Below are 27,224 nucleotides of genomic sequence, written 5' to 3'. Positions count from 1 at the left end.
AGAGAACTGCAGAAACTTGTTAACATTTCTGAATTCTCATGGGACTAAGCTGCATAGTGATAAAAATTATTGCTACAAATGAGAGAGGAACTAGAAGTGCCCACCCCTCTTCATGTTTAAGCAGACTGGATCACAAAAAGTCATAGCTCAGGATGATTTTGATCCACATATTTGTTATGCAGGAGAGTTTTCTGAGGTGGAATTACGTGTCATTACTCTTAGAATGGTCATTCCATTAACTAAAACAAACCTCCAAATGTCAAATCACGTGAACAGTAATATTTTACAGACAAGCAGTTAGACAGAGATAATTTGTTGTCTTGCAGAATAAGGTTCTACCAAGACATTGAATCAACTCTGCAAATGAAGCACTGATAAATGTAAAGCTAAGAATTAGAGTAAGTTTCTCTTCACTGTCCTGTGGTACTACAAAACAAGAGTTGCACAGTTAAAGACATTTCTTGCCAAACCAGATTACGCTTAGATTCCAGGCAGCTAGTTAAAAGCTACATAATGCCTCTACTAAGTCCTTATTAGACTAATAATTTAGACTTCTACACAGCTGTCATACATCTCCATCCTTTTTCCTTTGATTATTCTTGCTGAATAATCAAAGTAGAACTAGTGCTTTCATCTTTTAGGTTTCTTTGAAGAGATTACCAGCTACTTGCATGCATCAATTAAGAATTATAAATATTTCTAACTGATAAAATAAAGACAAAAAAACTCCTACCGACAAGAATGTGCAATCTTCTGCTTTAAAGTCTGAGGGGCTCTTTCTCGTCTGTGCAGCTGTCCTTGCAAGAGCTCTTCGTTATATATTGGTCTCTCCACATGATACCTCTGGGTTTGCTCAAGGCATGGTTCATCTTCTTCAGCATGTTCCATAGTTGATCTCAGGGAGAGGGAGACAAGGAAGAACAGTTCCACAGTCTCCCCTGAATAACCTGGTTGCAGACAAAACAAGTTTGGTTACTTTTTTAACCTCAGATTCAGGTTTATAAGCACTAACTAGATAGCCTGTAACAGCAGTAAGCAAATAAACCACACTCACAGTCTTCACTATATGGAAGGCAATATTTCATGCTTTTCTTAGTTAAAGAAAGCTTTTGCATTAATTGCTTTATAAATAATTGCAGAAATAAAACTGAAAGGTTATATTCATGCTTATCTGGATTTTACCTCCTCAGTTTTTAAAGGAAAAAGGGAGATTACTTTATTGCAGTTACTTCCTGCTTACTCACAAACTATCACATTCACGTCCAAACGACAGAACTCCAATTTTAACACTGAAAAAGTCACTTCTTTCTTCCAGATAGCCAGTTGCTTCCTGCATCCACCAACCTGCTTTCTCCTCCCTCTCTTTCAAAGGCTTCTTTTTCCGGACAAAATTCACTACTTTCAAAATGTTATTCTTCCAGTGGATGTGCCACTTGGTGCTATTCTCAGTCCTGCACCCACTAAAACAGGAGCCACAGTTTTAAAACTAGCCAGAAGGCTTGTAAGCACCTATTTGTCTGTCTGGTTCTGTGCCATAAACATCATCACACTTTTAGGAGATACTCCGTTAATTCCTTTGCCCCATGTTTCCTGCTTCTAGAAATATGGGCAAGAAACGTAACTCCAAGCGACGAGGCAAATGACAGGGCTGCTGTGTCGTTAAGTGGCGCTGCTGGCGAGCGCTGCCCTTGATGACAGAGCGTGAGCGCAGTGGAAAACAGACATAATTGTGAGCAAGGCCCTTGGGCTCAGCTCCAGCAAGTCACTTAAGCATGTGTTTGCCTTCAACCATGGGAGCTAACCCAGAGGTGTTTAGTGTTTAGCTGTACATCAATACTTTCCTAGAAAAGGGTTACCATGCAAAAATGTAATAAATTGCTACCTAAATACTCAGACAAAGGTAACTCCAACCGTTAGCTGCTTTGATTCAGCAAATACAGTCTGCCCGGCAGCAAAATACCAATATTGCTTCCTAAGCCTCAGTCTGACAAAGGTGCTGGAATTTTCCACCCAAGGTGCAGTGTCGTCTGCCTTCCTGGACAGACATGACCTAGCATCACTTCAGTTCTCATTATTTTGTAAGCAAGACTTTCCTTACGTAATCAGCCACAAAAGGATATTTTTCACCAAAATAATATTTTTTCTGTAGAGCACATTCAAGATTTACTTCAGCTTTATCGTGTGAAAGAAAGTACCTAAAACTTGATTATACTGTTCTTACAAACCAGGGAACTACCAAAGCTTGCTACCTTTGCACTCCTGAAACCTATTCTAACCTTATTCTACATCTTTCCATAGTTTCAATTCACTGAGAAGCCCAAATGATGTTTTGTGAACTGCTTTCTCATGTTATTATTTTGCAAATCATAACTCTCAGCATTATGATCTTCCCTCCTGCCCACAGATTTTAAGCCAGTCAACATTAGAATAGGATGATTCTGCCAGCAATTCCCATCTGAGCAGCCCTCTGTTTCTTTTTTTCCCCTCACTCTCATATTATCATATGTATCTTATGTCACATTTACAGTAATGCTGTCCATACTAACATGCATGTTTGGCCACTAACATCTGTAGGATTTTATTTCCACTTCAATGTCTACCCACCCACAAATACCACTTCCTACTTAACATCTTGCCCTATTTCAGACAGTGAGCTACCCAAGAATTCTGGTGTATTAACTTCTGACCAGTGAAACTGAAACTTTTTTCCAATGTCGGCTGGAAGGGTGACACAGCAGGACACAAGCACACCAGATTTCTGAGGTGCAGGGATGGTATCTTCCTGCCACAGGTAATGGAGGAGCCAACAAGAAGACATGAACTTCTGGACCTGATACAAACGAGGAAGAACTGTTCAGGAATATGAAGCCCAGGGGTAGCCTTGGGTACAGTGATCATGAGATAGTCGAGTCCAGGACCCTCAGAAAAACAAGACATATAGCAGACTTCAGAAGAGCAGACTTTGGCCTGGTGAGCCACATGTGGAGTGCTGGGTCCAGATCTGGGCTCCCCAGTGCAAGAAAGACCTGGGCATCCTGGAGGGGATCTAGCAAAGGGCCATAAGGATGGTTAAGAAATTGGAGCCCTTGACATATGAGGAGTGGCTGAGAAAGCTGGGGTTGTTCAGCCTGGAGAGCAGAGGGTGGATGGCAGGAAAATAGAATAAATGGATATAAATATCTGATGTGGCAAGGAGTAAATAGGCACTGGGCACAAATTGAAATACATGAAGTTCTGTTCAAATATAAGTAAAAAAAAATAATCAATGCAAGCATGATCAAACACTGCAACAAGTTGCCCACAGAGGTTATGGAGTTTCCATGCTTGGAGATACTCATAACCAGACTGGGCACGGTTTTGGGCACCCTGGTTTAGGTGACCCTACTTGAGCCAGAGAGGTGTGGTCTATGATCTCCAGAGATCCCTTCCAGCCTCAACAATTCTGTGAATCCATAATGGTCATGTTTCATTATTCACATATGTCTCTTTTCCGCTAATTAATTGGTGTGTTCTGGCAACATCAGCCTCATTTTCATATTAAGAAGCAATTTTATCAGCCTTACATGGAAAATCCACTCAAACAAATCAAAACAAATGAAAACTAAAAATGCATGCAAAAGGCACAAACTAAATCAGTTCAGAGACTTGGTTTTGGCCAAACTGTTCCAATAAAATGAGAATATAATTTCAAAACATTTCTAGCCAAGGTTTTAAAAACATGCACCCCTTCCTGTTCCAAAAGACATAGCCCTCTGCAAACCCCAAACAATTCAGGTCCTGACTGGGATACAAAACTTCCATATTCAAGTTTGTTAAGCTTCAAGTAGATTGGTTCATATTTGGAAAAGTCATGCAAGTTTCTAATATAAATCAAGACATGGAGAGGTCCAGTTCCTTTCGCATTTCTGTACTATGAGCATGTACAGAATAACAGAAGTTCAGTCCTGCCTTTGTTTGCCGTGGCAAAATAAATGATACAGATGTATTTGACTAACTGAAGAGGGCTCAACTGTGTATCAGATATCCATATGATGGCAAATGTTAGTCTGAAATACTGACTGACGTCACAACCCACATTTCATCATCACTCTGTTTGAAGGTTTTTGAACTGTGCGTTGAGCATTTCTGATTCTGTATGAACAGGGAAGTTATACTGCCCTGAGTCATGGGAACCATCTAACACAAAAGTAAACCCGAGAGAGGATACAGTATGTTGTCATGTTTAGCTATGGTTCACAGCAGATACCAGAACACAGAGAACAAACCCCCGGTCACTAAAAGAGGTCTTAAATCCACTCCAGAACTACAGCAGGATGCATAGTTTTCTGTATTCCATGTGACGTCCCCAACTTCATCTCAACAGCCCCACATAATGATGTTTTCGGATCACCATTTTGTATACTAAGTTGTAGATGATATAATAAAGGTGAAAGTCTTTAAGAGCATCACCCTCTTTTGCAAAAGTGGACGCAGAGCAAGGACTGAAATGCCTGTGTTTGCAGCAGATGATATGCATTGTCCACAAAGTAGCAAAAAAGCAGCATTTTATGACTGGATGAAGTGTCTCTCCAAGTGTTTTCAGAACAGCAGTATGACAAATTGCCCACTGAGATATCCAAGGCTTGGAAATTCAGCCTTGCCCTTAACTTCCAGCATGCTCAAAGAAGAGCAAAAGTAGGTACTGTCATTTTCATGAAGACAAAGCTCATGATTTCTGAAAACTCACAGATCTTTATCCAAAGGGAGAGCAAGGTGATCTCTGGGAGTCTGAGCCTTCATTATTAGTGGAACAGTGCTCTGGGACAACCTTTGAACTTCATAGCAAGAATAAAACTAAAATGCTCCAAGAAATACTGCCATTAATCTTATCAGCCAGATAACAGTTGAGCTGAAGTAGTTAAAAGCTGTATGCGAAAGACTTAAGAGTTGGCAATTCTTTATCTGACTGATAAAAGGCCTGTTCTTACACCTTTATTGCTATTATCAAATTGAAAGTGTTAAAAAAAGTGAAGCGAACACCAATTTATAACACTATCACTAATAGTTAAATACTTTATTTTCCCAGTCTTTGATGATAAAGTAGGGCTGTCAAGCTGTCTACACTGATTCTTGTAGAAGACAATTATTTTTTTAGTCCACATGAGTTAAAATGCAGCCATAAAATTCACAAGGACAGTGATTTGGCTGCTGCTCCTTAGATTGAAAATAAGCCTATGGAGATGAAAAAAAAAAGAATGAATCTGGAGACATTAAAAATAGCGTACTGTGTAACTGCTGCAGCTTTAATAGGTGTGAATTACAAAATTGTGTGCTTTTCCTCCTAACTTTCTGAATATAACCTGAATGTATCTGAACCGCATAATCCAATGGGGGGCAATCAGTGGCAGGTTCCTTGACTTGTCTATTTTAAAAGAGCAGAAAAACTTTCTTCTGGTGGCTAAAAGCACTGGGCTGCTTTAAATAGTGGGAAAACACCAGTAGGTAGCACTATTATAATGTTATAGTAGAAAAATGCATCTGTGCTGGGGAATCTCAAGCTTGATCATAAACTGCAAAGTCTATTATGTATTTTGTGTCTTCGAGCTTACAAATAGAGGTGACCGACCATCAGCCAAAGGGCTGCTGGAAATAACTGCCACTCTAGGTAAAATATGCCCTACCAAATTTACCCTGAAAAGCAGTTATTGAAAGGTCTGTTCCTACTGTCTAAGGAGACTAGCTACAAAAACTGAGGCAATCTTAGGAACCACATCTCTCATTTATGTCCTCTCTAGCCTTATTCCCCAGTGCCCTATGCCCTTCCACTCATCACCTTGAGTGTTTATAAAACTATACCAAGCAGGAAGTACTAAACAAGCACAAAGGTGTAAAATGACAGGTGGGGTTGTAAGGAATGCTTATCCTCATTCTTTCTCCAGTACACCCACTAAATCCACTAATGAAGAGGTTTAGAACTGTAGCCTTCAGGTAAAGCTTCACAAATTTAGAAATAACTTGTGAAGTAAACAGAATTTTCCTTCTGTGGGTTGCAAGCTAAGAAATGCACTCCAGGAGGCTTTCTGGTGAAACTCTAGCAAGAAAAAAAATAAATCAGGACTTTGAATTCCTATACAACTTTTAGGCAAAATTTCCACTCTACTCTGCACAGAAAGGTGAGATAGCTATATAAACTGTGTTGGGTTGTGTGACAGCAGCTTCTCCATGCACCCACAGAGCTGCTCTGAGAGAAAACGGCAGGACAGAGAGCCTGGATCATACCCTGCTGCTCTACTTCCAGGTGCACCACAGGAGCCATCAGCCCATCAAAGGCTCATATCCACAAGTCCAGAGCAGCACAGGAGGGTCAGCTATGGGACCTGGGAACTGCTGACTAGCCATGTGTGTGCATGTGTGATGGTCAGTATCAGCAACTGGAGTTTTGAGGGCTCATAAACCCAGTTGCCAGCAAATGCGGACAATGGGATGCAGGAGGTAGCCACTAGGCAGAATGAGTGTTTTGAGCCTAGTTGCTGAAGGGATCCACCTTGTATATATATATGTATGTATAAGTGTTTATCTCTACATATGTAGATATATGTATGTGCATTCCCACTAGTAGACCTCTATCCAGCATAGTCAGAGAGGGGAGAAGGATGAGGCTATCAGTGCTGTCTGTCTGTAATCCGTGTGGCTTGCCATGGACACATGTAAACGTGTGCCCTGTGTGTGTGCCTGTTGAGAATACACCTTCAGCCTCAGTACTGGTTGCATATGGATCAGGAGATACAACCTGGGGACACAGAGCAGCAGCTGCAGCCTCAATTTCCTCAGGCTGTTGCATTCAGTATATTTTCTTCTAATAAATCAGTCTTATCCACTGAAAAGAGCACAACAGCAACATGTGAAGCAGAGATCCTTATCTCAGAAAATGGCAACAAATTAGATGAATAAAAAAAAAATAAACTATGTAACTGATAAGGGGTATTTTATATTCCATGTGCCTTGTCAAAAAATACTTTACCCTCTAAATATCTACTCCATGGACTAATGACTTCATTAGTATCTTAATGGTATCTCTCATCAACCAGCAATCTTATGTTTGTTTTCAATGAGAGAATGTTTGGGGAACCTGTTATGGTGATTGAGCTGTTTAATCAATTCCACATAAGTCAAGTACCCCGAGCACTGGTAGCAGCAGAACACTGGTGTCCTTCTCTGTCAAATATAGATAAGGGATGGCTTCTGTTTCCAGTGCAAACATGTTGATGACCATGAGAACCCACAGAAATACAATCATTCTTACTCCTGCTTTTTGTGGCTTTAGTGAGTGACCTTGGGTCTGAATCTGTCATCCTCATCCCTTTGGAAATCAAGAAGCAGTAGCTAGTGACAGTGGCATCAGATAAGTTAATCAGAATGGTACCATGGCTGATGACCTCTTTGTCATGCTTAAACTAACTGATAAGACTGTAAAACCCCTCCAGGGCAAATAATAATTAGCTAGCTTCATTTTTTCAGGGGTGATCCAATGCCAAAAACCTTGTTGGAGCAGTCTTCATCGTAAAGCTTCAGTTGATGACCAGAGGAGTGAACATAAATTAAAATAATGAATAGACACAAAGCTAAATCAAAATAATTTATATAGTTCATGTGACCTCAGTACACCAGTGACCTCCAGCAGCTGATTTATCTTTTCTAGCAATGTGGAACAAGCAGACATCAAAAAAGTGTCTGTGCAGAAGGGACAAATTACATGATACACTTCCTTCAGCAGACATGCCACCTAAAGAGTCCTCAGTCCTCCTCCTCTGTATCTGCTTCATCAACCCTGTTTACACATATCACTAGTGTCTCAAGTGCTGCATCAAGCTAAAAATAAACAAAACAAAAAAAAGCAGAAGGTCGTTATTTATAACCAGAATAATTTCAGTCATCATGTTTACAGTGCAAACCTCCCAAACCACAGGGGAAGCTGAAGGACGGTATTGGTGTGGTCACAGGAAAAAATGACAAGGATGGAGGGAGTGAAGAAGAGGGGATTTAGGATGGAATTATAAATTTATATTCCAGTTTCACTATTGAAAATAAAGCATAAAGTAACTACCTTACTTAACTAATACAAAGTTTTGAAATGTCTCCAAGGGTCCTCTATGAGTCTGTCTTTCTGGAAGGATTTGCCCCTCTGCAGAACATACTACAGCCACTGACATGCCTGAAGAAATTCCTGAAGAACTGTTGCTTCTGATAAAGCCAAAAAAGGACTTCAACACAGAGCAGACACTCTCTGGGGAAGCAGAAACGGTAACTATTTATGCAGGCTACAACTCTCTTCCTACTAGTTTTGAGTGAGAAGTTCAACTTCCCAATCTATGTTAAGATCTGCACTTGGAAGAAACATTTCAATTCCTGGCAGCTGCTTTGTTACACACATTTTCTGTCTACCTTTTGTGTGCTAGGTATCATATCAAATCCTACATGAGCAGTGAGTAGGCCATGACTTATGCCAGATCCTGTCCCCATTTATGCAACTCCTGCTTGGTTAAGATTGTATTATCCAAGCAATAGTGTTTTCCTTTCTCTTATGTACTTAAGGCTGTTGCTTCATGTTCTGTAGGTGATTGCCAGGCAGCAGAAAAGACCTTTCTTGACATCTTGATGCTGAAGTTACACACAAATGCCATGAGTGTGCAGCAAACTCAGGCCACTACTTCTATTCCTTGAAATATTTAAAATTCATAGTAAGCAAAACAAAAATGCAGAGAAGTTTCTCTGATAAGTATTTTACAGCAACTCCATGCTTTATTTGCAGACTCACATTATGACTTCTGAGTTCTTCTGTGGCTGATGACAGAGCTCACATTTTAATGTGAGACTGTCCCTGTGCCTGTTCTGAACTGTAGAAGTAGTTCAGACTAACCTTCCTACAGCTTAATAAATGATTCCACAATCCCAAATGGAGCAATCAAATAAGATGGAAAATACAGAAAAATTGCTTTGGATGATGCTAGTTACCAGTTGGCACTGAACACCTTCATATGTTGAAGATTCTGTGCTACAGAGCACAGGAATGATAAAACAATGTACCAGGCTCATGCCCTTGCATATATACTTTAATTTTACTAGGCTATTGAAGCAGAGGATTTTCAGATGTGTTGGTTAGATCTTCATAAATCCGTGGCATTTATTAGGTAGAACTGAAGATATTTATGTTCTGTGAAGAGCTTTTGCTCATCATCCAAGCATGAAGTAAAGCTGAGAATCCACCAACCAAAATATTATCTCTACCGGATTTGTAAAGATACCAGTCACGGAGTTTAGTGCAAACAGGTGTTTAGGGGCAAGGAATTCTCCAACTGACTCTTCAACTGTGCTTGGCAGAACAACCCAGCACAAATGGACTCCTCCAACTGCTCACAGCAAAACAACATGCCACAATGAAGGAACTGGAAGAGCAACAAGGGTGCCTGGGCTGTGGATCATCAAATGAAATTTAAAAAGGTTAAGTTTCTGGTGACTTCTTCCTGCAAGAACTTTTCTTCCTCAGAAAACATATGCAAAGGAAACAAATGTCAACAGATAGCAGGGGAAAAAAAATAAAAGTCAGACTCACTGCATTTGCAGTAAGTTAAATATTCAAGTCACCTGTTCAGTTATATAGACACCAATGCAGCATCATCTATAGCATTGCAATGTCATAGTGAAAAAGATCATGAGCATCTATTTTAAATATGAAACTGGAAAAGAACTAAAACCAGAAATATATACTACAGACCTGAAAACAGGCAAAGAAGAAATCCCATGCCAAATTCCAAGCTGAACAATGACATGGACCAGAGACAGAAGATAAAGAAACAGTAAATAAATAGGAAGGGCTTAGAAACCAGCTTTAAGTCAAAGCTGTGGAGCCATGGCACAATCGTAGTGAAGGAGGAGACACAGGCTTTAATCCCAACATGCTGAAGTGGTAATCGAACTTGGATCTAGCTTTCTCTGGGAAAGTTATGACAGCAGCAGCAAACCTTCAGTACTTAGAGAAGATAATACAGATGCCTGTATCTATGAAAGATCTGTGGTTTTGTTTCAGACGTGACTCCTCAGACGTGCCTGAACATAACAGAACTCCATGAGAACAGGATCAGGCAGTGTTCCCTGTGGACAACTCAGAGTAGCAATCTGAGATTTTTCCTGGATGGTGCAGGGAGTTTTGAATTCTGCTCCATAAAAACCAGGTGTCCAAAATTGAAATTTTGTAATGTCTGCCCATGTCAATCCTTAATTGGATCTGGCCCCAGCAGAATGACTCCAACAAGGATGTTTCAAACAACAAGACACTGCGATCTTTGATATGGACTGAAAACTCCTGTCCATGCTTCATTATGAGGGGTTTTCCAAGGAGTTCTCAAGAATACCAGACCTGCCCCAGAACCTGATTTCCATAAAATAGATTAAAATGAACAATTTTACTTCAGCTGTAGCTCAGCCTAGGTGTCAGAATCTTAGCTTTTAGATTAACAGATTAAAATCTATTAATTAGCTAAAAAATCCAAATGCCTAACAAGCCAAGAACTCAAGCAAAATGGGACATACATAATGGTAGGCAACAGTCAAAGCAGAATAGCAAAACTTACCTGCCACCTGTACAAAACTGGTAAGAATTCTTCACAGAATCTTAGGGGTTGGAAGGGACCTCGAAAGATCATCTAGTCCAGCCCCCCCTGCCAGAGCAGGATCACCCAGAGCACATCACACAGGAACGTGTCCAGGCGGGTTTTGAATGTCTCCAGAGAAGGAGACTACACAGCCTCTCTGGGCAGCCTGTTCCCGTGCTCTGCCACTCTCACAGTAAGGAAGGTTTTTGGTTGGTTGTTTGTTTGTTTTCAAAAAAGGCTAGAGAAACAGAGACTCCACCAAGACAGTGAAAATACAGATTCATTGTCAAAGAACTCCCAAGAAGGCAATCACACTACTGTTTGTCTCCTTGAAGGTCTTTTCAACTTGCTACTGCACAAAAGACAGAGTTTCTGAGAATAGTAGTCCAAGTTACTTCATAGGCCACTTGTTCATACATGTAATCCTACGAGCATCAATAAAATCTAAATCTTACCAACATAATTGACTTGCAAAACCCACTCAACTCTTTGCACAAACTTATAGACATATCTTGGTATCAAAGGTCCCAAGGGAATATTTGATACAGCTGCAGACTGACATGATAGCTGTTTCATGGCACAAGTCTTGAGATCTGATGGATGAACCTAACAGAGCACTCCAGTAAGCTCTCAGCTCAGAAAACTGGGCTCAGTTTGTGGCAGAAGCTAAATACTTCACCACTTCCTAGGCCCTTTTCCCCATGATCATGATCAGCCATCTTCACTTTTTTAAAACTGTATGTCAGCCTTCAAGCATATTGTTACCCAACACAGAGTTTGCACAGTACAATCAAAAAACTACATGAGCTCTGGACAGATTACTTAGGCAGATGAAACATGGTTTAGTGATCAGAACTCAAGCCTGGAAGGAGAAGCAGGTTTTTTCTTACTGAACTTCAGGTTTTTCTTTACTGACATGTGATTCTGGTTATAATCCAATATTGCCTCAGCTCCCCCCACAAATATACCTGTAAGTGTAGAGAAGCTTATAGCTCAAGACTTCTGAGTTAAGGCCCTCAAGTCTATACAACAGGGTAAATGCTATGTCAGCGGCTTTATCAACTACCAACAGCAACTTTGCATGGGTGAAACTCCATTCTCTACCCATTCCATTTCCCCATTCTATTTCAGAGATGTTTCATAGTACATTGCAAGACAATTAACAAAATAATTTGGTTCAGGAATACTGCTAAATACAGTACAGGAATACCTATCATGTGTCTCGAGAAGGCTTGAACTGACATAAACCAAGTATTAAAAAGGAATTTGAGGAAGGCCAATGTGAGACTTGATCCCCACAGAGTTAAATCAGTGCAAGTCAACCATATCTGCTTGCTTCTGAAAATGTGCAATTAATTACCTTAGTTTTTCCATTTGTACAGTGGCTACTAAAGCAGCATCGTACCTGGGAAAATTCTGCTATGTAAATCAAGACACCTGTTAACCCAGAATAGATTCTATTGCACATTTAGTTGGAGATATTTTAAAACTGTCTGAAATGTTTCGTTTTCCTTTGTGAAACCTTTGACCACAAAAATACCAGTAGCCAGATCCTTGTTAAGACTGTCAGTCAACCCCATCAAACCAATAGTGTGCAATTGTGTTAAGTGTGATAGATATGAAGAATTACAAATGTATGTTCTGCCAAGTCATCAGCAGAAACAATGGCAGCAATTTTAAAATATTTTTCATTTTCTTATTACTGGATTATCTCTAAAACCCTGCTGCAACAGCCATTTGGGTTATCTGAAATTCTGAAGCACCCTGCAAAAAAGCTTTCAGCTGTATTTCAACGTTCAGAGAATTAGAAGTTTTGCAATAGTGATGTGGGCACCAGCACAGCAAATTTAAGCCTACTTACTTTCCTGGCTGGCTTTTCCCAGTTGCTTTCACTGATCCCTTCTAAGGAGTTCAAAGTGTTCCCCACAGTTCACAGACCAGAATTTGAAAAAGACTGACATAGTGAAAGCCAGAGTTTTCCTTTGTGAAACCTTTGACCACAAAAATACCAGTAGCCAGATCCTTGTTAAGACTGTCAGTCAACCCCATCAAACCAATAGTGTGCAATTGTGTTAAGTGTGATAGATATGAAGAATTACAAATGTATGTTCTGCCAAGTCATCAGCAGAAACAATGGCAGCAATTTAAAAATATTTTTCATTTTCTTATTACTGGATTATCTCTAAAACCCTGCTGCAACAGCCATTTGGGTTATCTGAAATTCTGAAGCACCCTGCAAAAAAGCTTTCAGCTGTATTTCAACGTTCAGAGAATTAGAAGTTTTGCAATAGTGATGTGGGCACCAGCACAGCAAATTTAAGCCTACTTACTTTCCTGGCTGGCTTTTCCCAGTTGCTTTCACTGATCCCTTCTAAGGAGTTCAAAGTGTTCCCCACAGTTCACAGACCAGAATTTGAAAAAGACTGACATAGTGAAAGCCAGAGTGTTATTATTTGCCAGAAAATTAAGGGGAGGGACGGACGGTCCATTCAAGGTTTTGGAAAGGTTTTGAAAACCTCTGGGTTGAAGCAAGTAGCAGAGCACAAAGCAGTTACTTGCTGTCAGCACAAGACAGTCACTGACCCAAACTGACAGCCCGTAGCTTCAAGTCCGGGGGTTGCAGCCACTAGACGAGGAAATGACTGATCCCTCATCCTTCTCTGGTTCCCCCTTTCGTTTTTCTTTCGGCAGTCACCCCGGGAGCTCGGTGTGTACCTGCCCGGCGGGGCAGCCCGGCAGGATCGGCGGGAGAGGGGGAGCAGGGAAGGCAGGGAGAGAGGCCGGAGCACCGGGCGAGACCCACGCGTCCCCCAGGCCCGGGATGACCGACCAAGCTGGAGCCGCAGGCACCGGGAGACCGGGACCCAGACCCGGCGCTCCTGACGGGGGAGCCCCACGCCTCAGCAGGGATCCCCTCCGCAGGGATCCCCTCAGGAAAGACCCCTCAGGAAAGACCCCCCAGGAGGGATCTCCTCAGGAAAGACCCCTCAGCAGGGATCCCTTCAGGAAGGACCCCCCCAGGAAAGACCCCCCAGGAAAGACCCCTCCGGCGCCGCACGCCGCGCTCACCTCCACCAAGCCGGCCGAGCTCCGCTCACCTCCCAGCGCTGCACCGCCGCTGCCCCCCCCCGCCCCGCGCCGGCCGCGGGCGTGGATGGGACTCGTAGTCCCCCGCGCAGCCCCCGCCGGGCGCGCCCCCGCCGCGGCCTACAACTCCCAGCATGCCGCGGGGCTGCGGCCGTTGCGTGCGGGGCGCGACCCGCGTGTGCGTCTCATTGGGTGCTGATTTGAATACGGACCCGCACCCGGGGGGCCCGGGGGGTCCCTGTGTTGGGCCGGTGGGCGCGGTGCTGGTAACTAAACCGGTGAAGGAGCGTCAGGATTCACCGTCCAGACCGGGTTTGGAGAAGGAGACAATAACGCCCTGTCCTGTCATAAACGCAGCGCGTGCAGCAGGTGGATGCAGAAATAGTTGCTGCTGAAGGACGTAGTGTTGATTGGATGCCTCAGTTACTCATAATGAGCTTCCTTTTCTAACGAAGAGCGTTATTTTTGCCACCTTTGCTGCCCGAGGAGCACACCGGGCAGCTCGGGGCGCTCGGTCTCGCGGGTGCGGTTCGTTATCCAGGGGTGCAAGGGACACACGGGGAGCGATTTCCGTGTAAACGCACAGGAATCGGTGAAACATCTTCACAGACCTCGTCTTCCCGGCCTCCATAGATGAATGTTTTCCAGCATAACGGTAGCTCTGTCTCCTGCCCAGGAGAAAATGTTTTTCCTCCTCTCAGTTTCTCAGAGATCGGGTTTTGAGTCTAGAACTGGTAGGAAAAACAAAGTTGAAAATCTTACTCCCTGAGACCACGAGCAAAATGGTAAAAAAATGTTCACTGGGATGTATTCTGAAAACCTTAAAATAATTCCTGACATTTTAGCCCGTGTTACACTGTAAGAGTAACTTCAATCAAATTTAAATGAATTCAAGACAAAATACAGAACTTTACATTTCAGTGTTGTCAGAGAAATTTCAAGGTCTAAACATTTCAAAAGTTATTTTAAATAAGATCTTTGTTATAACTGGTTTTAACCACTTATAACTTATTTTATCCAAAATAGCCTGTAACAAAATGGCTTTTTAATGTACAATTTCAGAGTGATTTATTGGAAATGCCACATACATCAGACCATGTAGAATGGTGCTGCCTGCCAGTCTTACACAGAACTGGGTAAATGGAGATACTTTGGGAAAGACATGTTTTTTGATTCATATTTATTTATCCAAATAGCTATTTTTTTTTCTCAACCTGTGCTTATACACCTTGCACAAAGAGGAGGGAGAAGAGGAAGCCTGAAACAAAAATGGAAACAGTAGATTTCCTGCCAAAAAGATCCACAAAGGTATAAATGAACTTGAATGTTGCAGTAACCCACACTGCAGATGATGTGACACTAATTGTGTCAATGGCTGCATTTACATACTTGAACTGAAGCTGGTTTAATTTCTTGGGCACATTTTAGTGTGACCCCCTGGGGAGGTTAAGAGTTCTCTTTATGCCTTCTTCCAGCATGATCTAAAATGGTAAAAGATGCTTCACTTCTTTAGCTCTGAGAGAAGGGCAGGGATTAATTAATTAACTCAGTAGGGACAAGATGACAAGGGGATTTTTGGTCACAACAGAAAAAAGGAAGGGGAAGAGAATATAGAATAAACAATATAAGTGATTGGAGAGACTAAAAAAGCTGCCATGGAGGACATCCCACATCTGACATCCCAAATTAAGCATCAGATTGGCTCCATTGACTGAGTCACTCCTGGCTGCTCCCTAACTACATTTAGAGTTCTTCTAATAATGAGATAACTTTCTAAGGCAGGAAAACCTCTGTATCTATTTCACCACTTAACACCAGTATTAGGACAAGTAAAACCTAGTTAGAATTAGTAAAGTCGAGGTGGACATCTCCAAATTGAAATGAAATGCATTTATAATTACAAGGATTTTCCTACTGATTTCAGTGGCAGTTGGCTTGGTTCTCATTTTACTCCTGTTAATTAGCTACTACCCACATCCTATACAGACACATTAATCATGCCAAGCTTTATTTAAAATATTAATAATAAATTATATAAATTATAATAATTATATAATAAATTAATAATATTAATAATTAATAACACAATTATTCCAGCAGATGCCTGAACATTAGGACGTTTTTCTTTTTTACTGTGAGACCTTCCTTGAAAGTGGTTGAACTCAAATAATATCAAATGTCCCTTGAGAAGGGTGTGATATATTAAATGAGCTAAGCTGAATATCCAGTCATGAATATAAACCAGTTGAATGGGTCTTGGAGTTATCAGCCATCTCTTGTGGGCTCAGCAAATAGCACAGCTATTATTTATTTATTTGTTTATTATTTGCCATTTTTACTGGGTGGTGGCTCAAACTCCATGAGGCTCTGTGATAATTAGCCATCCATGGGCCTAAGCCCTTAGTCTTGCTGCCTGATTGAGAAAACATGGGGAAGAAAAAACCAACAGCCCTAAAACATCAGTAACACAGAAGAACACTTGGCAGTTCATCCACATGTCACCAGTATGACTTTTGTAGCCTTGTATCTCACTGTCATTTCTTCCAGGAGCAGGTCCACCACCTGTGGATGGTAGGTGCTCCATCTCCTCCTTCGTAGGAGATGTGCTGCAAGTGGTTGTGTGGTCTCAGCTGCTCCAGGCTGCTAACAGCCCTTGCAGAGCTCTTCAGGGCCCTGCTGGAGTCAGCCAAGCCCTTTTCCTGATCTCTCCAGCCCAGGATTAGGACAGCTCCCCTTTACAGTGTGCTTGTTCCTGTCACTCCAGCATTGAGTCACATTTAGTTAAGACTGGCTGCAGGGTGACTGGAGCAGGTACCTGTCCTACCTTGCTGCTGGTGCCTGGCTCACTGGGGGCTTGAGGAGCCTCCTGCTGGGATCATAACCAAACCCCCTTCTCCACTGAGGGATAACTGATGGGGTGATGCTGTGGCCAATGACATTTGCCCTGAAGGGTTAGCAAGTAAGTAAACCATAAGATCCATGTTTATGGCTGTTGTCATGTCTCTTTCTAAATGTTTTCCTTTCTAGCCTAAACAAACCAACTCGACTTGGAAGCTCACAGTTTCAAGGGCCTTGTTTTTGCTGCTGTACTCTGCAATATCTCCAACTTGTTTATATCTGTATTTAAGTGAAGGGCTCAACAGCTGACAACTGCTGTACATTTTACCAGCACTGGCAGCTGTATGTATATTTACTGTGTTTTACCATAAATACTTCTATCAGTATAATGGAAACCAGATTTTTTTTTTTTATTTATTTTTTTACTGCTTTCTGCTGTTGATTCTATTCTTACAGTTTTGCTGCCTAGCCAGGTACTTACCCACTTTGTCTGCTGGTACCTTGCCCTTTCATAATGTTTTGTCCTTGAGTGTATTTACTGTGTTATTTAATTTCTACGTATTTCTTTAAATTGAAAAGTTAATGCAAAGCCTAACTCAGTCTTTCAAAATACTTGTGCTACACTTGTTTCTTCTTGATAAGGTGATGTTACCACCTGTGGATGAACCAAGTTCAAGAGAAGAACATTCAGGGAAAATTATGAGAACTTCAGGTTTTTGGTTGTTCCACAAACTCCAGCAGGTCAGAGCTTCATCTTTCTGTATTTTTATTACATTTCTTTTATGTTCTCCTTACTCTACTGGACCATGGGTTAGTGAGCTGACAGGAGAAATGAGGAGGACTATAAGGCATACTCAAAGCATCAAGTTTCATAGTTAATGACTGCCAAAGTTTTACAACAGGAGATAAGCTTATTAGTACATTTTATGGCACTGTCACTGTTTTATTGCCACTGATTATGTGCTGTGTCCCCCTTGCTACTTTAATAACTATTTAATGTCAGATGACTCATTGTTTTCAGTCATACGGGAAGAAAAATGAAACAGTACATGCACTGAGCATGCTGGATGTGCATGCTGCCTTGTGTGCTGCAGGAATGGAAAAAATCTAAGGAAGAACTTCCTGGAATCTAGAAAGTACAAATGTCAACATCACTTGGGAATCTGCCAGCAGGGATGATTTTCTTGAGGAAAGCATAACCAGAGTTTGTAGTGAGTTAAGGTGCAATGCCTTGGGGAATTTCTCAGTATTCATGATGACATACATTATTCAAAGAAAATAAATACCATTGTGAAAAGCAGCCTCTCTGATTATGCTGGTCAATTACCTGGAAAGAGAAGTCAGGTTAAGTGCCTCATTGTATCTAAAGTCTTTAAAATAAATCAATTCCTTAGCAACACACTAGCTTTGCCACATTTTAGATTGAAGTATCACCCATATATTGACATATTAGGACAAATAAAATTATCTTTAAAAATAGGAGTGTTTTTATCTTGCATTTTTGTTTGTTCAGTGGGTGAAACTTCTATTACAATATTTTAAAGACTCTTGCTCAAACATTAAGCTATTATATTCTTTAATAACCAAATTTTTTTTCTTCCTGCTCTTTCTCTGAATAGATCCTTTGTCTTGTTTCAATAATTGAAAGCACACACACTGCTCTCCAGAACAGTTCAATGAGTTTGCAGCTGCAGGAAGCTGAGTTGTTGCAGAAAGTTTCCAGGTCTGTCAAAGGTCTGTTGCATGGTTTTGACCAAGTCAGCATTTTGGCTAGTTGGTCACTGAATGACCTTCTTTTTTTCCTGCACTTGTCAGGTACCTTTGATCAAAAACCTCTTAAAAAGTTAAATGCATTTTAGACAGCTGAACATGAATGTGTAACAAATGGTTCTGCTCCAGACCAGGATGGTGCCAGAAGCAGATACACAAGCCCTGAGAACACAGCAGGTATGTATGATAGTTCTCTGTGATGAGGAGCAGCTGAGGGAAGAGGGATTGTTTAGTCTAGAGAAAAGGGAGCTGAGGGGAGACCTTACCACTCACTTCAACTGCCTGAAAGGAGGTTGGAGTGGGGTGGGAATTGGTTTCTTTTCCCTAGTTACAAGTGATAGGATGAGAGGAAATGGCCTCAAATTGTGCCAGGGGAGTTTTAGATTGGAGATTAGGAAAAATTCTTCACTGAAGGGTCAGGCACTGGAACAGACTGCCTAGGGAGGCGGTTGAATCACTGTCCCTGTAGGTGTTTGAAAGGCATGTAGATGTCATGATTAGGGACATGGTTTAGTGGTGGACTTGGCAGGTTTAGGTTTATGGTTGGACTTGATGATCTCAAGGGTCTTTTCAAACCAAAATGATTCTATGATTCTAAGAATTAGAAACTTGGGCTGTTTCAAACAAGGTTCCTTAGTGTTACTACACTGTAGTTCTCACACCTACTGGCACATTGCACATTGGATTTGTGAGAGCATGTGTATTGGTCAGTGGTCCCATTCCATCCCTTGCACTAGAACCTGTTCCAACAACCATGTTATCCCCATAGGTGGGACTGGCAAGATCTCTTGGCTTGTGTTATTTGCAAAGTACTGTTAAGTGTAACACACTAAATACTAAAAAATACCATTGGTGTTTGCATTATAATCTAAGTATTTAGTAAAATAATTTGGTTTATGATTTCATGTAAAGCCTGCATGGCTTGAAAAGTCTAACATCAGAATTCTTTGTTGACATTATTTTTATTGAAGCATGGATCTTTAGCTTGGTTCACCATAAAGTGAAGCATTTTATTTATGATAATAGACAGTTTAGGGCTATAGGGGCATTATAACGTTGCTGGTGTAGATACAACTTTATCAGAAGATACAAACATGACCCGCAATAGAAACAAACACCAAAGAGAACACGATGAAACGTTCACTGTTTACAAATCACTCCATTACTACAGACACCAAATGGCAGTTACTGTAAGTAAATCAGTTGCAGAGAACTGACAACATTTAGACAGGGAATTGGGAACTTCTGTTTGGGGCTTCATCAACAAATTCTTAGTAGAAAAAAGTTTAATGTCAAGCATTCTTTTTTTTATCCACAAAACAATGCTAACCAACAGACATGTCAAAGAATAAGACTGAAGGATATCAATGTTTTACAACTACTTTTTGCAATTATCTTCTTGATCAGGTACTTTGTTGCATTTTTTTAAAATACATTTTGTCAGAAGGTAAATAGCCCAAAAATCAGCAGCAAAAAATATTACAACAACAAAACAAGTAAATACAGTGCCAATGTGTCATGTTGTCGAAGAGAATACAAAGAAGACAAACAATGATAACTTAATCATATAAAATGACACAGAGCTGAAATACAGTGCACTTCAATACCTATGTGACCAAGAAAATTAAATTATGTACTTAGTAAGTAGGTTTTTTTAGACATAAAATCTGAAAAGTCTTTGTGCTTAAACTTTTTTTTTCCTGTTAAACAGAATTAGTTGCTTACTTCCAATACTGCCACTGTAACTGATATTACAACAGTTCACAATTTCCACAGATACATCAACATTAAAACATTTACCTATGAGAAAATAAGTCACTTCTCATTAGTTCACAGTGCGAAAAAGTGGTGTACACTCTGTCTTGAGAGAGGCTTTCAGTTATTCACAAAGCCAGTTGCAGAAGAGTCCTGATACCAGACGCAGTGCTAGATTTAAAGAATGGAAAGCAACACATCACATGTTGGGAGGAAAAAAGATAAATTTCTCGTTTCTTCATGGATATCGTCTAAGTGACCTTCGTCTTCTGTTGTAGAAATGCCTGAGCCCATGTTGCCGTGAAAAATTCATCATGTAATTTTGTTTGCGAGTGCTGTGAAAACCAAAGGGCAGGGGGGGAGGAAGAGCAGAGTGTCAGTTTTTTTATATATAGTTTAAACTCTTTCAGAGCAGTGAGCTAGTGGGACAGATTCTTCTCTTTCCTTGAGTGACCTTTCAGCCCTGTGTAAAGCGGTGTGTGTTGCACCCTCACTACATCAACAAGGTACAAGGTGATTGAGAATCTGTCCCACTTTGCTTTCATTTACAATTCGTCATCATAGAGAAAGGTTAAAAGCTTTCAGCTAATGAAAACTTGTGCAGCCTAGGGCCAGATTCACTAAAGCTACATGCACTTCATACCCTCTCAGTATAGGGCATTTTTCCACAGTGGGTGTATAACTCCAGTTACCCTTCTGTCTTGGATCATAACTGCTTTATCTTTGGAGCAGAAGAAAAGCTTTAGTCTACTTCCATTAGCTTTCACTTTCGTTATATAGGAAGTACAACACTTCTATGCAGACTCAACATTACCTTCCCTTACACCCCTCATCCAAAATTAAAGAAGATCTAGGAAATATGCATCATCACATCTGGGAGGAGAGACCAGGCAAGAGGCAGCCTAATGGAAGGAGGGACACTTGTTTGGAAGACCTACCTCAGAATTACATGAGAATAGAAAGATTCGTGTATTCTGAAGTTACATACAGCATGTCTCCTTTCAGACCTACACCTTGGCAGAGCACTTGGCCAGCCCCGTAGAGCTGCCAAGATGTGGCTGTGAGAGACAAGTCTCTCTTGCACATTGCACTGTAGAGTCCCAGGGTAAGGGAAAGACCTTCTGACAGAAGAACTACTTTTAAAAATAAAAATAGCATCATATACTGCAGCCAGACTCTAGTTTTCAGCCCCTTTCTCTGCATGGAAAAGTGGCATCCCATAGATGCAGTCAGAGGATGCTGTTTCTTTCAGAGATCGGAGCACAGCACTAACCATGTAGACCCAAAACCAGCTCCAGCAGCTGCAAAGAGCTTCACCCAGGAGGAACTGCTGGTGACTGCAAGGCCAAGTTTTCTTTTGGTTTCCAGGCAAAAGAAGCTGCAAAATTACAGTGAAACTGTGCAGTCTCAAGCCAATTTCTGATTCCCTCTCCTAATCCTCTCTGCCCGCTTAGGACCTTGTGCTTTCCAGGCTCATCTTGAAGTGGGAGAAGGATGCCTGGCCTAAGCATCTCTATTCCAGGGGACTGAGTGTTGCCAGGAGTCTCCATCAGATTTTAAAGGTGATCTGTGAGGTAAAGGCCTGCAGTAGACATTCAAGTCATCAAATCTCCCTTTTGTGGGTGCAGGTCAGATTTTCACTTGTGAGTTTTCTCTGTGACTAAAAAGTAAATACTCATATTGTAATCAGTCATACTTTGCTCTCCAGTGCGTAAGATGATTTTTAGTGAATGTGGCCCTTAGGAAAAAGAAATAATTGCATGCTTTGCCAAATAAGTATGATTCTCCAGAGGCAGGGACAGCTTTTGATACAGTATGATAACTTTGTCTAAAAATATATGTATAACAAAATTACATCCTTTTCTACAGCTGATCTAGAACAGGATTGACTAAACTGAACAAAAGTAATTGTGTCAAAATCTAGGATATAAATCCTTGAGCAATTTCAAGTTGCTTTCCAACTAGTTTTCCAAGGCTTTGCAAATTTTTTTCACCCAATTTTACAGGAAAATGACACTTTTGTTTGTTTGTTTTTCTTTTTTCCACTGGAATGTACATACAAGAACAAACCAAAATTGAGCTCCTGGTGCCAATGACAGCAAACAGATCTAAACTCGGCACAACTTTTGGTGCTCTCACAGTAAGGCAGTGCTCTAGAGTATTAAGCAATTAGGGGAGGGTTGACTTGTTCTGATTTCTTAAAGTGAAAAGGTCTATGCTGATATGTAAGGTTTTGTGTGAGAGAGTGCCAGCAGTGAGTCTATATAGTTCTAATGCCACTTGGTAGCTCAAGTGCAAAGAAGCCTTGAAGATCAGTCTTTAATCTGGTCCTGTACTCATCTCCATGCAGCATCACCCTCACTGCAACGCGGAGAGCTTCACTGAGAAGGTATCAGGGAAATGACAGCCCTGAACCTGCTCCTGAAAGTGGCTGCCATTGGTCATGAGCCTTGAAAGGGAGCTTAATCTTGCCTTCCCTTTAATTGCCGTTGTCTGGGAAGCAGGTTGCTCCTTACACACAGGGCCTTCAAGACACATCCCACCTCTCAGCAGCCAGGGCACGTGCAGAGCTGCAGGCCCAGGGGCCTTTGCATTCCCTCATCTCCCTGCTGCCTTTCGTCTGTTTCCATTCAGCAACAGCTAAGCAGAGTTTTTCAGGACCTGTTTAGGACACTGCAAGATGCACCTGGCTTCTATTTCACTTAAAATGCCCAACTATTCTGTATCTGGCCTTAAAGTGATGATAAAGATGTTTAAAACAATGAACAAAGAAAAAAACCAAAACAAAACACAGCAAAAAAAAAAGGAAAAGAAAGATTTGGAAAAAAGGAAAAAAGGAGTTGCCTAATAATTTAAAATATTTACTTTTTAAAAAAATATATACATTCAGTCTGTTTTGCAATTTTTAAAGATGATCAAGATGTTGCAATCAAAGGAAATACATCTATTCCTTGTCTTAAACCAAACACCACAGCAGTGCAGTTTGTGAAAAGAACAAGAAACTAAATTCCTGAGAACTAAATGCTCTCTTTTCTTCTTCTTCTTCTTCTTTTTTTTTTGTTTTTCACTTGCACTAAGATAGTTCAAGCTTGTTCTCCACCAAAGTCTGAGATGGGCTTTCCAACTACTGGTTGGATGCCACACAACATGTTCATGCCTGCTGTATGGCATGATCTTAACTCCTGCTATAGGTCAATAGGTATACTCTGTATATTGTGGTATTGTGTCTTACTGTATAGTATGCGTAGGCTGGTATCCACAATATGAGACTAACTCTATTTATTTTTCTGAATTAATTTTATATATTGGTAGGAGGCAAGCACTATGTAAGAGAGATCAATAGTGCTTTACAAGATCACAATAAAAATTATATAATAAATTTTGCAGGAGTACTTACACATTTCTTGCATTGTTTTTTTCAGTACTATTAATAACAAACTTATGATGTGTTTTTACAGACTGATAAAAGGCTTTACCATACTTTTGCTGCTGGTATTTTGTTTGGAGCAGCCAAAATGTGCTGGGGAGCATTGAGCTACATTAGGAATAGGCACCCTTCCATTCCATACCCTCCAGGGTATGGAGGGGACTTTTGTTTGAATGTTGGTGGCAACTCAGAGGTTGCTTTGCTAATGTGTCATGGTGTGGTCAGCAAATGCTGAGCCTTCTGCCTTTTCTGTGCATTCACTGAACCATCAGATGAAAAGTACCATTCCAAAATAGCTTTCCATGTATTGCTGATGGAGCCAACAGCAAAAAAGCGATTAACAGGAGCACCTACTGTGTAATCTGTGTGATAGTTTCGAGTGCATTAATATTAAAAACTAAATAGAAGATACTACTGTTCCAATTTACATAGGAAACTAAGTAATTTCTTAGAAAGTCACTGAAGTTATATTAGTTATATGATATATGCAGCCAATATAGAAGAGAATTCTGTCTAGGGCATGTTAAGTAAATACTTAGATTAAAGCAATTTATGAGAAGGAGTTGCTCTGCATCTCTAGTCTTTCAGAGCATTTTGGCTGTTGCATGTTTCCTAAAGCACAGTTTGAACTTCAAGGCTGCAATTTAAAATTTGTGAAAACAGAACATAGCTAAATGAAATGAAAAGTACATGGCAAACCACCCCCAAAATATACTAATATCATTTGTTATTTTAATGCTTTTATTTTTAATTGATGGGGCATAACAGGAACTAAATAGAAGCAAAAAATATTTGGATAACAAAACAAAACATGAACAGAAACAGCAAAGACAGGCCTCTCAGGATTAGGCTCAGGGTAAATTTTGTGGTTGACTTACAAATGCTATGTTAGGTGGGTACTGTAGTGAGAAAAGTGATGTGCTCTGAAGTCCTGATGGCTTATACCAATGACAGACCTTCTTCGGCTCTTGTAAGGTCAAGATTTGAACCCAGAGCTCAGCCATGTTGGTTTCTGGTATCTATTTACTGAGCCAGCACAAAGTGGCAGAGTTACAAGAAATTTAAGAACTACCTGGCAGACACTTGCTGCACATCTATGAGGCATGAGTGACCATGCCACCATACAGATTGACAGACATACACCACCTGGCTGTGCCTTCAGCTCTGTAACCACTAATTATGGAAAAAAGTGGGAATTCCCCCTTGGAGGTGAGAGGTTGCCCATTCAACATGCTGGGTGCCCTCTACTTGCAGGTCTTATTGCACCACAGGAGGAGAAACCCTTCTCATTGTAGCCTCAGTGAAGTTCCTGTGGTACAGGGTGAGCTGCTGAACACCTTCTGCTAAGTTTAACCTCCCCTGATGCTCCCTGCAGGATGAGGGTCCTCAAGGAGTATGTGGCACAACTCAGAGAGTACAAATGATTTTCCATCAACCCATTATTGACAAAACTTCGGGAAAGAACTGTAGCTGTAACAGCAACGTACATTTGACACTGATTCAGGGAAAGCACTTACCTTATTCTAGTGTAAAACCAATGACAGCAAACAATGAAATACAACACAAGTTAGAAAATGCCTTTCAATGCATGCAGCACTGTGATTAGTCATAAAACCCTGATGAGGTTTAGAGGCAATATAGGACTTTTCATCTCTTTTGAAAATAAAAATTGAAGAAATTATTTCCTGGTATTATATATCAATGCTTATATTTTTATTTTCTATAAAATTCAGCATGCACTTTCAAGAAACGTAATAAAAATGTCATAAAAGCACAAACTGCATCATATTAAATTTGGCATAAATGTTGTGAATATTCTGATAATTACCTAATTTTTTACCATGAACACTCCTTGTTAGAGCCACAATATATAATTTGTATTTTAATACTGTAAAATAAAGATAAACATTCTTTGTGCCAAATGCAACGTAAGTTCTCACTAAATCATTTGTGCCAAAAAATGTGAGAATATCTTGACGATGAAGAGCATGGAGTGATGGCTATGGAGAGATTTGTTCAGTTTTCCAAAGGTTAGCCAGAAAATAGTAGGTGGGGTTAATATTTCTTGCATTCCTTGCACAACTCACATTCCCTTGGATCTCATCACAAGTTTTGGGGTGCAAAGAAAGCAACATCAGGCCCTTAGTGTTCAGCTTATCATTGCCCCTTCTCAATACCTTTGACCAGAATTGAGTTTATAGCAGGCCAATGAGGGCCTGCCCTATTCCCAAAGGAATGGCAGTACCAAATGCACATGCAAACAAGTGTGTGGTGTCTTTGCAGCAGTCGAGCTGAGAGCTGTGCCTCGGGAAAAAACAATGTGCAAATGAAATGCTGGGTTGGACATGGGCTCTTCTTAGGGCAGAAATACAGAGCCACTGAAAAGGACTCCTTAAGTCTGAGGTAAAATACTTTTTCATCCTAAGAAGAGCCACATGGGACATGTGAGAGTTGTGCCCAAAGCTTTTGTTACGAATAGAGACAAAAAAGGCTGCACTAATGAAGAAAATTGGCACTAGCTTTAAAAGGAACTGGACAACTCAATAACCAGTATCCTCTCCCCACTACAGGTCTGATGTCAGCCATTGTTAAAATAAGTTGGCATGTGGTTAGTTGGCAAGAGTAATTTAATATATAACATATTCAAAGCAGATATTGCATTTAAACTGTTTGAGAGAGATGCTAAATTTGAGCATCATTTGCAGCTGCATCACAGCCTTAACAATGCTGCTTTTAAAATGAGCAATTCAAAGAATTTGTTCAGAAGTGGAATGATCCTGAATAACATACAGAAGCACCTGCCTTTGGCCTTTCTTATCACCATCAGGTATTTTGCATGCATGTATAATCTGTAGGTTTTTTTTTTCCCCTAGCAAACTTGTCTTGGAAGCAAAAGGGAAACAAAGAAGTTGCATCCTGAAAATGTGTTTGCTGGTAAGAGGATGATGGCCTTTGTCTCAGAAATCAGACTGAACAGTGTCCTGACCCTGTGCATCAGCTGTCAGTGGTGTCTGTTCTATGACCTGGCAGCTGGGCTTGTGATAGAACTACTTTTAAATGTTTGTATTGCTGAGAAGAGCTGAGCCATGAAAGCAGGTATTCACAGGTTTGTCCCTGAGGTGAGTGCTGTAAGGAGGAGCAGGGGCATCCCCCATCTCGGATGGGAAAGAAACTCAAGAAAGTCCTTGGTGATGCTACCTCCCTACAGACCAGCTCTCCCTGGGGGTGCTTTCCCTGCCAGCTCTCTTACTCTAGCCTTTAGTCTGCCCAAGAAGAGCATGGCTCACTTGCCTGTGGGCTGAGGGGAAGCTGGAACAGCACCCAGGTGTGCACCTGGGGGTGCAGGCAGCCAAGCCAACACTTGGGGCACGTGGAAAAACCAGGTCTCTTTGGCAGCCCACAGGGTAGCGGAGGAGACACAAGACAAGATGTATGGAAAGCCAGGAATTCCTGTATGCCCCAAACCATACCTCCTGGCATAGGTTGGCTTCTTGCTGTAACACCTCCCAGGCTGGAGCCCTGCCTGCTGAGGCAATGTAGGCAATACAGCTCACAAACAAACATGAACATCTGGGACTTAAACCAGGGCCAGTGAGGATAATTTTGATGATGCTCAGAGAGTTGTATGGAATCTCATTCCTGTGGGTGATGGAGTGCAGGGCAATCAGAGGACCAAGCACAGGCTGCTTGAGACAGAGATTGTCAGCAGGTCCAGTAGC

The 27,224-nt window shown here is 41.0% G+C and overlaps 2 protein-coding genes across 2 annotated transcripts in view; both read right to left on the bottom strand.

The window, feature by feature from the left end:
- SLC26A5 (solute carrier family 26 (anion exchanger), member 5) overlaps nucleotides 1-888 on the bottom strand; it is a 20,977-nt gene extending 20,089 nt beyond the window's left edge. Inside the window, exon 1 of the mRNA XM_010004153.1 lies at nucleotides 734-888. Coding sequence (XP_010002455.1) covers nucleotides 734-888 — 155 coding nt within the window. The remainder of the gene's footprint in view (nucleotides 1-733) is intronic.
- An 18,378-nt stretch (nucleotides 889-19,266) lies between these two features.
- RELN (reelin) overlaps nucleotides 19,267-27,224 on the bottom strand; it is a 257,122-nt gene continuing 249,164 nt past the window's right edge. Inside the window, exons 65-66 of the mRNA XM_010004142.1 lie at nucleotides 25,023-25,028; nucleotides 19,267-20,413 (exon numbers count right to left, since the gene is read on the bottom strand). Of these exons, the coding sequence (XP_010002444.1) occupies nucleotides 20,317-20,413; nucleotides 25,023-25,028 (103 nt within the window). The 3' untranslated portion in view covers nucleotides 19,267-20,316. The remainder of the gene's footprint in view (nucleotides 20,414-25,022; nucleotides 25,029-27,224) is intronic.

The sequence above is a fragment of the Chaetura pelagica genome, unplaced genomic scaffold, assembly GCF_000747805.2.
Source record: "Chaetura pelagica isolate M959 unplaced genomic scaffold, ChaPel_1.0 scaffold141, whole genome shotgun sequence".
Taxonomy (NCBI): Eukaryota; Metazoa; Chordata; class Aves; order Apodiformes; family Apodidae; genus Chaetura; species Chaetura pelagica.
Note: the sequence above shows the minus strand (reverse complement) of the source record. Positions and strands in the feature narration are given on the sequence as shown.